Raw genomic sequence first — 13,432 nt, 5'->3', positions numbered from 1 at the left:
TTCCTCGTTTGTTCCTTCCGTTTCTACCACTAGATGCGTGGGGCATGGGGGCCATAGGGGACAGGAAAGTCATGAAATGGACAGATCCTGGGTCCCTGAGTTGGGATACACACACCAACTAGGAACACCCACTTTGGACTCCTGGATAAAAAACTTCTATTGTATTTGAGCCACTGTACATTTTGGATTCTACTTATTCCTACAGCCTAACTTACTCTAATACACCATTTTCTTTGCTTATGGTCAAAGGTTGAAGTCAGCTGCCCTCAAGAACAACAAAAATCCATGAAGGGATTTGTGGAAACTTCTAATTTCCCAGTGTTGCTGTGTTCAGACCGCTACAGTCCCCTGGTCTCCCTACATTTGGTGGTCCCAGGGCAAGGGCAGAGGAGGTTAGGTCATGGGGAAGGCAGTGCACGCATTACATTACCACATCTGTTTCCTTCAAGAGAGGTCCCGTTTCTCTTGGGGCTGGAGCCAGGGGGCCTCAGCCCAGGTGCTGAGGGGCCTCCAGAGGACATGGGGCTGGTATGGGGACCACCGACTGTGGTGGCTGAGCCTCCCCCAAGGTGGCCGTCTCCAGAGTTCTGCCTCTTGCAGTACAACGAAGAGGAGGTGGGCAGGGAGCCCCTGTGGCTAAAGGCGGAGGAGGAGTCCACGCTGTAGCGGCTCATGCTCGAAGGGTTCACCAGGCACTCCTCAGTGGTGACTGTTTTTGCTAAGCAAGAAGGCAGAGCAGAGAAGCAGAGATCAGAGAGCAGTTCAAGAAGACACCTGGTGCTGGGTCTTGGAAAACCTTTCCCCAGCAGCACAGGTGCCGCTATCTGTGGGGATGGCAGATGAGAAGGAATGGATACCACGGCATAATCCCAAATAGTTCACCTCTCAGCAGATTGACACCTCACCAACGAAGCATATTTTAGTAGGGATTGGGACATATGACCCTCCATGTTCTGAGGAAAATGTGATTATCTTGGTTATTGATGACTTGTAAATAAAATTCAAACAAAGGTCTTTCTCCCTCCATGGCTCTGCTCCTCCAAGAGTTTCTGCCAGCTTGGCAGAATCTCCCTGCTCCGTCTTTTCTTGCCCATCACCACTGCCTCCCGCACCTGGCCCATGATTCCTAGGAGAGATCAAGCCAGAGTCACAGTGTCCCAGAGTTAGGAGTAACAACTTTGGCCTGGGTTTTTTTTTTTTTTTTTTAACATCTTTATTGGAGTATAGTTGCTTTACAATGGTGTGTTACTTTCTGCTTTATAACAAAGTGAATCAGCTATATGTATACATAATATCCCCATATCCCCTCCCTCTTGCGTCTCCCTCCCACCCTCCCTATCCCACCCCTCTAGGTGGTCACAAAGCAGTGAGTTGATGTCCCCGTGTGATGCAGCTGCTTCCCGAAGCTATCTGTTTTACATTTGGTTGTGTGTACATGTCAATGCTACTCTCTCACTTCGTCCCAGCTTACCCTTCCCCCTCCCTTTGTCCTCATGTCCATTATCTATGTCTGCATCTTTATTCCTGTCCTAACTCTAGGTTCATCAGAACCTTTTTTTTTTAGATTCCCTTTATATGTGTTAGCATCCAGTATTTGTTTTTCTCTTTCTGACTTACTTCACTCTGTATGACAGAGTCTAGGTCCATCCACCTCACTACAAATAACTCAATTTCATTTCTTTTTATGGCTGAGTAATATTCCATTGTATACATGTGCCACATCTTCTTTATCCATTCATCTGTCGATGGACACTTAGGTTGCTTCAATGTCCTGGGTATTGTAAATAGTGCTGCAATGAACATTGTGGTACATGACTCTTTTTGAATTATGGTTTTCTCAGGGGATATGCCCAGTAGTGGCATTGCTGGGTCATATGGTAGTTCTATGTTTAGTTTTTTAAGGAACCTCCATACTGTTCTCCATAGTGGCTCTATCAATTTACATTCCCACCGACAGTGCAAGAGGGTTCCCTTTTCTCCACACCCTCGCCAGCATTTATCGTTTGTAGATTTTTTGATGATTGGCCTGGGCTCTGACACAGGTGTGATGGTGCTTCCTCCCCACACTTTTAGTTCCAGTACACACAAGGGCACTAATCTTCCACCAAAGCTAACAAACTAGGGACACAAATGCTGATCTGGATGGCCCCATGGTCTTCCCCAAACCCTGCAGATGAGAGAGAAAGAACCAATCTAAAGTGCAGGGGGAGTAGAGGACCTGGAGGCTCTGCCAACCTCATCATCAGCTCCCCCACCCAAGTAGATCAGGACTTTCTACACTTTTAAAGCTCATTCTTGCAGCCTGTTGAACTCTGCGAGCTATACCTGTGGCCAAATGGTGTGGGGTGTTTTGCTTTGTTTTGTTTTGAAGAACAAAGTCCAGAGGAATTATAGGGATAGAAAGAGGAAGAAAAATATTCTAGTAATTCCTTTTCTTCAGTCCCTCCCACCCCAGACAAGACCATATCTGTCTAGCCCCATCAACAATCATCTATATACTACACATGATCAAAACAGATACAGACATTCCCCAAAGGCATTAGAATAACAAAAACCAAGGGATCCTCCAATGTTGGCAATGAGTAAACACATTTGGGCCACAAGATCCAGATGTCTTCTTCATGTATGGATTCCTCGCACAACATAGATATTGAAAGATTAAGAATAGATTTTATTAGGGGAACTAGCAGGTCTTCTCATAGATGGGGATGCATGTGGAGCTTGCCTGGAAATAAAAACCATTGCATATGGAATGCAGCTAAAGCAGTGCCTAGAGAAAATTTGTAACTGTAAATACTTATATTTAAAAAGAAGAACATTCTCAAATTAATAACCTAATCTTCCTCATTAAGATACTGGGGGGGAAAGGGCAAACTAAACTTAAAGCAAGCAGAAGGAAGAAAATAATAAAGATTAGAGTGAAAATTAATTAAAGAGAATAGAAAAATAGAGAAAAATCAAAGAAACCAAAAGCTGGCTCTTCGAAAAGATCAACAAAATTGGCAAACTTTTAGCTAGATTGGCTGAGAAAAAAAGAGAGACTCAAATTGCTAGAATCAGAAATGAAAGAGATGACATTAAAACCAATCTCACAGAAATAAAATGGATTATTAAGAAATATTACAAACAATTCTATGCCAATCAGTTAGGTAACTTAGAAGAAATGGACAAACTATCAAAACTGACAAAAAGAAATAGACAATCTGAATAGACCTGTAACAATTAAAGAGATTAAATTAGTCATCAAAAAACAAAGAAATCCCAGGCTCGGATGGCTTCATAGGTGAATTCTACCAAGTATTTAAAGAAAAATTAAAACCAATTCTTCACAAATTCTTCCAAAAAGTAAAAAAAAGAGTGCTATGGACTGAATTGTGTCCCCCTCAAATGTTCATATGTTGAAGCCCTAGCCCCCATTGCAACTATATTTGGAGAGAGGGTCCATAAGGAGGAAATAGAGGTTAAGTAAGGTCTTAAGGGTAAGACCTCAACCTGATAGGACTGGTTAAAAAGAAAGTACTGACAAGAAAAGGAAGAGACATGAGAGAGCTCTCTCCCTCTTCACACACATGTACAGAGATGAGGCAACGTGAAGACACAGAAAGTGGCTGTCCACTAGCCAGGAAGAGAAGTATCACCAGAAACTAACCCTGATGACACCTTGATCTCAGACTTTTAGCCTCTAGAATTGTGAGAAAATAAATTCTGTTGTTAAAGCTACCTAGTATGTGGTATTCTGTTATGGCAGCCAGGCAGACTAATATAAGGAGGGAATACTTCCCAACTCATTCTATGAGAACACTAATACCCTGATACCAAAACTAGACAAAGTCATCACAAGAGAACTACAGATCAATGTCTCATTAATATGGATGCAAAAATTCTCAACAATATACTAGCAAAACAAATCCTTAACATACAAAATGACTTATACATCATGATCAAGTAGGATTTGTTTCAGGAATGCAGGGTTGCTTTAACATCTGAAAATCAATTAATGTAATATGTGATATCGATACAATAAAAAACAAAGATCATGTGATTATCTCAATAGATGCAGAAAAAGCGTTTGAAAAAATCCAACATTGGTTCATGAGAAAAACACTCAACACACTAGGAATAGAAGGGAACTTCCTCAGGCTGAAAAAGGGCATCCATAAAAAAACCTACACTTAACATCGTAGTTAATGGTGAAAGACCGGATGCTTTTCTTCCTAAGATCAGGAACAACACAAAGATGTCTCTATTCTTGCTACTTCTATTCCACATTGTATTGGAGGTTCCAGCCAGGGCAAGTAGGTAAGCATCTAATTTGGGAAGGAAGAAGTAAAACTATCTCTTGTATGTAAAAAATTCTAAGGAATCCAATAACTCACTTTTATTAATTGAAATTAATAAATGAATTCAGTAAAGTTACAGGATACAAAATTAATATGCAAATATCAATTGTACTTTTATACATTTGCATTAAACAATATGAAAATGAAATTGGGGAAAGAATTCGATTTATAATAGTATTAAAAAGAATAAAATACTGAGGAATAAATTTAACAAAAGCAGTATAAAACTTATGCTCTAAAAACTATAAAACATTATTGAAAGAAATTAAAGAAGATCTAAATACTTAATTGGAAAAAATTCCATGTTTATGAATCAGAGGACTTAATATTATTAAGATTATTACCATCTTACACCCTAAATTCATCTATGGATTGAATGCAATTCTTGTCAGAATCTCAGCTGACTTCTTTGTAGAAATTGACAAGCTGATTCTAAAACTCATATGGATTTTCAAGGAACCATAAATAGCCAAAACAATCATGGAAAAAGAAGAATAAAGTAGAGTAGTCACACTTCCCAATTTCAAAATTTACTACAAAGCAATGGTAACAAAGACAGTGTGGTACTGACTTAAGGAGAGACATATAGAACAATGGAATAGAGTTGAGAGTCCAGAAATAAACCTATGTGTCATGTTCAACTGATTTTCAATGAAGGTGCCAAGATCATTCAATAGGAAAAGAATAGTCTTTTCAACAACTGATACTTGGACAACTGGATATCTGCATGCAAAACAATGAAGTTGGACCCTTACTTCATACCATACACAAAAATTAACTTGAAATGGATCAAAGACCTAAATGTAAGAGCAAAAACTTATAAAACTCTTAGAAGGAAATATAGGGGTAAATCTTTACGACCTTGGGTTTGACAAGGTATTATTAGATTTGACATCAAAGGCATGAGCAACAAAAGAAAAAATAGACATATTGAATTTATCAAAATTTAAAACTTTTGCATTTTGAAAGACACTATCAAGAAAGTGAAAAGAAAACCCACAGAATGTGAGAAATTACTTGCAAATCATACCTCTGATAAAGAATTCATATCCAGAGTATATTAAAAAAACTCTTACAACTCAACAATCAAAAGACAAATAACCCAATTTTAAAATGGGCTTGAATGGACATTTTCCCAAAGAAGATAGACAGATAGCCAATAAGCACATGAAAACTTGTTCTAAATCATTAGTCATTGGGGAATGCAAATCAAAACCACAATGAGGAACCACTTCACACTCACTAGGATGGTTATAATCAAAAAGTCAGATGATAGCAAGTGTTGGTGATACTGTAGAGAAATTGGAACCCTCACACACTGCTGGTGGGAATGTAAAATGATGCAGCCTCTTTGGAAAACAGTCTGGCTCTTCCTCAAATGGTTAAAAATAAATTCACCATACAACCCAGCAATTCTACTCCTAGGTGTGTGTGTACGTATGTGTGTGTATGGATATATATATATGTATATATATGTATGTGTATATATATATATATATATATATATATATTCCCAAGAGAAATGAAATTTCCACATAAAAATTTATATATGAATGTTTACAGAAACACTATTCATAATAGCCAAAATGTGGAAATAACTCAAAAAACTGTCAACTGATGAATATATAAACAAAACATGGCATATGCATACAATGGAATAATTTCAGGCATAAAAAGGAATGAAGTACTGATCCGTGCTACAGTGTGAATGAGCCTTGAAATGTTATGCTAAGTAAAGAAACTGAGCCACAAAAGACCACATATCAAATGATTCCATTTGTATGAAATGTCCAGGATAGGCAAATCTATAGAGATAAAAGTAAATTAGTGGTTGCTTAGGATTTGGAGGTTGGGGGAATCGGGGTTGACTGGGGTGATAGTTGCACATATATTAAAAACCATTGAATAATACACTTTAAATGGGTGAATTGTATGATGTATGAATTATATCTCCATAAAGCTGCTTTTAAAAACTCATTGTGGAGGCCCAGTGTTTGGCTGTAAACACATTTTTGAGAGTGTTGTACAGTCAAATCCAACACTGCTTTGGCCACTTGGACACAGGAAAACTGAGCAGCAAAGGGTAGGCATGCATGCTCTGTGCCTCATGCTTTGTGGCTAATGCAGTGCTGAACGATGTCTTCAGGAACCTGGAACTCTGCACCTTCCCCTAGATGGCCTCTATTGCATCTTCCCTCCTGGTCAGAAGACATCAGCAGGAAGGACCTGGCTATGGAGCTAGATACTAGGCTGCTTCTTGAATGGAGCGAGGAAGAGGAAGACTAACATTTTTTGAGCACCTACTATGGGCCAGCACATTCCAAGCAAGTGAGCAGGAAGCCTGCCATTATATTCCCTTCATTGAAAAGTTTCCATAGTCTGGGATACTAATCCTTTTTGTGTCCCCAGTGTCTGGCATGGTGCTTGGCATTCAGAAGGCTCTCAATAAATATTAAGTAGACATTTGGGCAGTGAGGCTGCTGTTACACAGAAGACGTGTTAAAATTCAGATTATAAAGAACTAAATATAAATTCTTCATGTAGATGCACGGTAAACAATGAAAAAATCTAAAACATTTATTCTGTTTATTAAATATATTAAATCTAAATTAAATATGCCTATGGAAGTCTGATAGTCTAAGGTAGGGAATGCAGATATTCACCAATCTGCACTACAGCTGGAAAATAGAGATGCAGATGGAACATTGTTCCCCTATGACAACATGTGGAAATGGGGAACAAGGGAATATGGACCTTATTGGTTTAAAAACTACAGACAACCATGGGTGAGATCAAAGGTAATAAAAGCCAGCTTCTGGGCTATGATCCAAATGAATTCATCAGAAAGTAAAACCGACTTGAGAGAGCGTCAAGCAATAGCCCTCTACCCAGCAAAGGATGTGACAGTGATTCCAAAGGCGGCCAGGTGGACAGCCATGGAAACAGATCACTAAGCCCCAGCCGCGGTCCTGCACAGCCTGTAGCTCCCAGGAAGCCTGGGAGTGATTAGCACGTTCAGGTGCACACATCAGGGTGCCATTCAGAATTGACAGATGCATCTGCTCAAACCCGATTAACGCAGCCTTTTCCTCACCTTTATAAATAGGGGTGCTGACACTTACATCATACCTGAGTGTAAAAATGGCTGATACAATGAAGGCCATCATTATTCAACCACAGGACTGAAAAGGACCTTCACAGAGCACCTGGCTCAGCATTTCCCCGAGTGTTAAAATGTGTTGCGCTGGCCCACCAGGGGATGATTCTCGGCGGTACTTAGGTGTATTAGTTTCCTAAGGCTGCAGAAATTACCACAGATTTGGTGACTTAAAACAACAGAAATATATTCTCTCCCACTTCTGGAGGCTACAAGTCTGAAATCAAGGTGTCGTCAGGGCCATGCTCTCTGCAGGCTCTAGAAGATCCTTTTTTGCCTCTACCTGCTTCTGGTGATAGTCAATGATCCGTGGTGTTCCTTGGCTGCAGTCACACCACTCCAATTTCTGCCTCTGTGGTCACATGGCGTTCTCCCTTTTTGTCTGTGTCTGGGTCCAAATTTCCCTCTTATAAGGACATCAGTCGTTGGATTAGCGCCCATAATCCAGTGTGACCTCAACTTGATTACCTCTGCATAGACCCTATTTCCAAAGAAGGTCCCTTTCACAGGTACCTGCGGTTAGGACTTGAACATGTATCTTTTTGGAGGACACAAAAACAGGTGAACGTTATTTTATTACAGTCATATATTTTAGTGCACAGCAATAAAATATAGTTAGCTCATCAAACTATGATTTCACTGATAAGGTATCACTGCTTAAGATGACTAAAGGCTACGGTTAAAAGAAATGAATCCATTTCAAGGAATATCTTGAGTAAACACTTCTATCGGTTTTAGTCAGACATAGCAAAAATTGTGAAGGTGGTAAATTAACGGTGGAATGCCTTGAGCTTGCCCCAACTTCTCTTTTCAGGCAGGGTGTTATTTGGAGCGGAAAATAAATTAAATAACTGAGCCTCTTATTTAAAAGCTTCCCCCAAAGAGATCTTACAATCTCCTCACAGTTAGGTCATTGTGCCACAAACCTCATTGCCTGAAATGTCTTCCTTACACCTAACCCCAATTCTTCTTGCTTCAGTTAAAACGATGACTGCTGGGTACCTACCCTTTATACTATTAAAACCATTAAGTCATCCAACATACAGGTAAGATGAATTTAATAAAGTGTGGCGCGTGAATTGTTTGTTACCCAAAACCACTATTTAAAGTTGGTAAAAAACAAAAACAAAAAGGACCAAATCTCCTTGGAGAGAGAACTACACTTTTCAAACAGTTTTGTGGCTGACTGGTGAGTGAACACCAGATGGGGCCAGCAGACCTGGGATCATCTGCGGAGAGTGCCCTGCGTGGATCTGATTCCCGCACACAGACTTGTGTTAAACCACAGGGCTGACAGATTAAGATGTTCCCAGTCTTTTTTCCTGGATTCTTAGAAAATCCTTTCTCATCTGAAACGAGCTACCTTGTCACCCTGGCACCTCTCATTAAACAAGAGGATCCAGCCCAGCCTCTATTTAAGGCCGTTTCATCGCTGTGCACACCAGCTCAGCAAAGCAGGGTAAACAAGAGGCATTTTATGTGCTTCTCTTCAATAACCCCCTGCCTCTATCCAAGACACTAAGGATGCCACTTATAAATCATTAAATCTTTCCTCCAGAAAAAGGATTAATCTGCTTTCATACGATCACAAGGGCATGCTTAAGTAGAAAGGCACAGGCACAAATGGCACATTCAAAGAAGGCTGCCACGTTTTCAAGGTTTGGTGTCTTAGGAACATTCAAAAGAGGCTGACGTGCCTTTTTCACCATAGCTAATCTGCTTGTGGACTATGGTTTCCCCAGCTGCTACGTATAAAGCCTGCCTATTAGGCTAAAAAATACTCTAGAAGACTTCAAACCCACTCAAGCCTCAAAGGATACCCCTTTGCTCCTGAACCTGAACCAGGTCTAAGCCTCCTTGTTTGGAGAACAAAGCTCTAGGGTCTGAGTCAGGAGTGTGTGGACTCCTCCCTCCACCCACACCCCTGCAGAGGCCTGGGGGACGCCCAGCAGAGGCCATCCTGCTGCAGTTCTGGAGGGTCAGCTGAGCACCTGGAAAGTGCAGAAACTCCAAAGAGAAGCAGGAAGAGGCAGAGGGACGGGAAGGAGAAAGCCAAGAGCCAGAGAGAGAAAGAGAAAGTCCCAAAGCAGCGACAGCGGTCCAGGGAGGAAAGAGGGGCCCACATGGATGAAACTCCAGACACTGCTGCCGGAGGTTTAGTTCAGGGGGTGTTGGCCCCTTTTCAGGTAGGACACAAGAGCCAACTGCTCACAGTTAAGTGAGCTTGGACTATTTAATTTATTTAAAGAATTTTAAATGGCACTTTACTTGGATTCTTTAACCAAATGAAGCCCTGAAAAGCGACAACACCACCACCGTCCGCAAAATTATTCTCAAGTAATCTCTCTGAGTGCAATAATAACCCTAAATCCCAGAGTCTCAGACACTGTTCTTCCCAGCACTAAACAGTTCTCTCTCTCTCTCTCATACACACACACACACACACACACACACTCTCACCCTCCACTCCCCTTTCCTCATATCAGTCACAACGTCCCAGCTGAAGGAGCAGCTGCACTGCAGAGTGAACCCTTTCTACAATCAGCTCTGCTACCTTCCCCCAGGCTGAAAGCCATTGCCTCTCTTGGGATTGATTGCCAGCGGGTCTGCCTAGCCCAGCAGGCCACGTGACCCTGCTCAGGCTGACAAGAAGGTCAGACCACTGGACCAGTGTCCAGAGGGCTCCGTGTGTGAGCGCCTTGGCTCTGCTGTTTAAAGAGATAGCGGCACCACGGATCCCTAGCCCTGAACCCCAGATGAGAAAAGGAAGTAACAGAGTCGGCCTGATAACACCGCCACGTGAATAACCGTGGAATAACTATTCCCCTCTGCTTAACCAGGTGCCACCACCTAAGGAGCACAGCCAGTGAGTTCAGGAATGCAGGGAAAGAGACCTGCAAGGAGAGAAGCAGAAAGAGGAAGGGGGGCAGGAGGGAGAAGGGCCAGGAGACACTAGCAGGTCCCAGTAGAGCTGCCCCTCCCCTGCTCAGAGCCGGACCTGGGCTTCACTTCCTACCTTGAGTGGTGGGTCTCCGCCACCAGGCAGCTGCATGCACGCTTCTCGCCAGCAGCACCGCCGCCAGCGCCCAGCGCGTGCTCAGCTGTGGGCGGCAGGGAGGCCCTCGGCGGGACTCCTCGGTGTCCGAAACAAGCAGATTTCCTCTCTGCCCTCCTGCCGCCTTTCACTGCGGTTCTTGTGGAGGTCTGCAGGTTTCTTTTACTCCGGCTCGGTCCCGCCCCTTGTTCTGGCTCAGATAAGCTCATCACGTTTTCCCTTAGGGCCCCCTGTGGCCTCTTGTCCCAGCCTTCCTGGTTCAAAGGGCACCAGGCCACACCACCTATGAGGCTTAGCCTTTCGTTCTCTTCAATTAAATTTTCCATTAACTTGGTCTCTGGCCAGTATAGATTTTCTCTTCAAGCTAGTCTCTAAGTACAGATCACTCAGCCCTCAGAATCAACCTTATAACTCCTCTTGGGTCCATTTAAGTACATTTATACTTTCCCCCTGACACCTGAACTTTTTTAATCCTTTCCAATGTTGCTGGTTTGCCTGAGACTTTGTCTTTAAGATTTCCTCTTGTGGAAATTTTGCCCAAAGGCAATTTTGCCCGGTGTCAGCCGTTTGAGAATAGTGAATGCCCTTTCAGTCTCCAGAGGAGAGCAGGTTCCCTAACCACCATCTCTGTGGTCTTTTCTTTGCAGCTTTGCCAAGCCTCTACCCCAAGGTTTAAGGGAATGAGTTCCCAGAAGGCGGGGGAGGGTGAGAGTGTGGGCCCTCCCACGGTCAAGCTCTGTTTCCTCAATAGCCCCCCCTCTTTTTGGTCTTTCATAGAACTCTGGGGAAATTTAAAGTGACCCTTAATCAGGAAAATGTTGGAGTCCCTGGAATAGAGAACACCATATAACTTTTGGTTCTAAATGGACATCCTAATTTTTAGGAAGGCTTTCCCGTATTTCTCAAGTGGGTGAAGCAGGCTGCCATGGTGTGAGAAGCTCTGTGGAGAGGCCTATATGGCAAGGAACCAATGGCTTGTGGGAAATGGAATCCTGCCAACAACCATATGAATGAGCTAGGAAGTAGATCCTGCCCTAGTTGAACTCTGGGATGCTTGCAGCCTTGTGAAAGACCCAGAGCCAGGGGACAAAGTTAAGCTGCACCTGAATTCCTGAGCCACAGAAACTGTGAGATAATAAATGTTATTTTAAGCCACTAAGTTTTGGGGCAATTTGTCACACAGCAATAGATAAATAATACAGGTGGGAAAGGGGAATTTGTTTAATTCCTCTTGACTCTGCATATCTAGGTTGGAAGTTGTAACTATTAATTCGGTAGCAGCTAGGATGTATCTGCTATAGAATATCTAATTCTCTGTCAGGAAGTTCATGGGATTTTTTTTTTCCCCAAAATCAAAGGGTTTGCTACTTATGTCTGAGACCCAGAAACTACCAACTAATAGGAGAAAGCTCATGGAGTTTATCTTAGAAGGCTACGGGTTTCCAAAGTTGCTTCAATTCCTCTTGGCATGGTTTGCCAATTTAACCCAGTTCTGATGCACGATCAGTAGACACTGGTGTGGATAACTTGCAGATATTACCTTAGGACCCACCACAGGGGCTCAGGGTATTAGTCCAGAGGAGCAACCCAAGGATAGAGTCTCCAATTACAGCTCCTCTGGGCCCTGGAGATTTTGGGATGGCCAAATCTCATATACTTGATCCTTTGTTTCCATCAGTCCTTGTGCTTTCAGTGTTCTGATGTATAAACCAGAGACCTTGGTCACCATCTCCTTGGATCTCCTTAAAGACCTTGCCCATTCCCTAACATCTACTCTTCCATCAAGGCAGAAGCCTCTTTGGACAGGCCTGCCAGAAACACAGAGGGCCTTGCGCACCTGACTCAGCTGTCCCCAGCATCGTCCCCAGTTCAAGAGTGGCTCATGGGGGATTGATGGGTAGGGATGTCACATTAAGGACAGTTTCATGGAACAAAGGGGAAGATTTCCAGTAGATTTCTTTATTTGAAGAGAGGCATGGGGGGCAGGGGTAGGGCTGTCTTTCAGAGAATTCCTGAGACCAGCCTTGTAGGAAGAAAGGGTTCATACCGCCTATTTTTTGGCAGCCTCTTTTTCTCCTCCACACTCCCTCCTAGAAGGAGCTCTCCCAAACAGTAGAAAGCCTACTGGGGATCTACCACCATCATCATTCTGTTCCTCACGTCTTTGGTGTTGGCATCTTTAATCCACAAAATGACTTTATTTGTGATCTTGGACAAGCGGAGCATTATCTTCATTTCTTTTTGTGTCATTTTAATGTATATACTTTTTATGAAAATATTACCAAATTGGTCACCATGATTCAATAGTAGCCTATTTATCCCATATTTAAAGGACCTTGGGAGGTTCCAACAACTTAATTGGAACATTCATTCATTCATTCATTTAACCAATAATTATTGAATCCTTGTGCTTCCTCAATATCTACAGGATTCAAAAGAGAACCAAATCATTACAGCACAAAGGGATCTAATAAATTACTGAGCATTGTGAAAATCTATTTCAAATTCTACAAAACCCAGTGTTTTCCTTAGAAGTTACATTTTTCCCTTTTAGCTCAACGTTTTTTGTTTTGTTTTGTTTTGTTTTTTAGCTCAATGTTTTAAAATAGGTACAGATATTATACTTTAATGAATGATATCACTAAAAATATGATAAACAGATTTTCCTAAATGAACTCATATTGGCACACAGGCAGAGCTAAGATCAGGAATTCTACACTGGCAAACACTCCCTATTCCATGCTGTAAGAGCTCTGGCTGGGCTTCTCCTGGACCTACCTGTCCGAAAATATAGGAAGGCCTTTTGTATTTGCTGCCGAACTTGCGGACGTTCTTCTTTTCATCTTTCCATCAAAACTTTCTGCAAAGATTCTTAAGAAC

General features: G+C 42.2%; 1 protein-coding gene across 8 annotated transcripts in view; it reads right to left on the bottom strand.

Moving 5' to 3' along the window:
• SCML4 (Scm polycomb group protein like 4) overlaps nucleotides 1-13,432 on the bottom strand; it is a 107,502-nt gene that overhangs the window by 15,248 nt on the left and 78,822 nt on the right. For 4 of the 8 annotated variants that reach the window (XR_007470520.1, XM_033418724.2, XM_033418725.2 and 1 more), the window contains one exon: nucleotides 431-718. Coding sequence is in view for 5 of the 8 variants with exons in the window: in XM_033418724.2 (XP_033274615.1) it covers nucleotides 431-718 (288 nt within the window). In the remaining 3 variants the exon portion in view is untranslated. Of the gene's footprint in view, nucleotides 1-425; nucleotides 719-7,780; nucleotides 9,338-13,432 lie in introns of those variants that run through there. The other 4 variants (XR_007470521.1, XR_004480600.2, XM_049695308.1 and 1 more) reach the window with 2 other exon arrangements.

The sequence above is a fragment of the Orcinus orca genome, chromosome 12 (genome assembly GCF_937001465.1).
Source record: "Orcinus orca chromosome 12, mOrcOrc1.1, whole genome shotgun sequence".
Taxonomy (NCBI): Eukaryota; Metazoa; Chordata; class Mammalia; order Artiodactyla; family Delphinidae; genus Orcinus; species Orcinus orca.
Note: the sequence above shows the minus strand (reverse complement) of the source record. Positions and strands in the feature narration are given on the sequence as shown.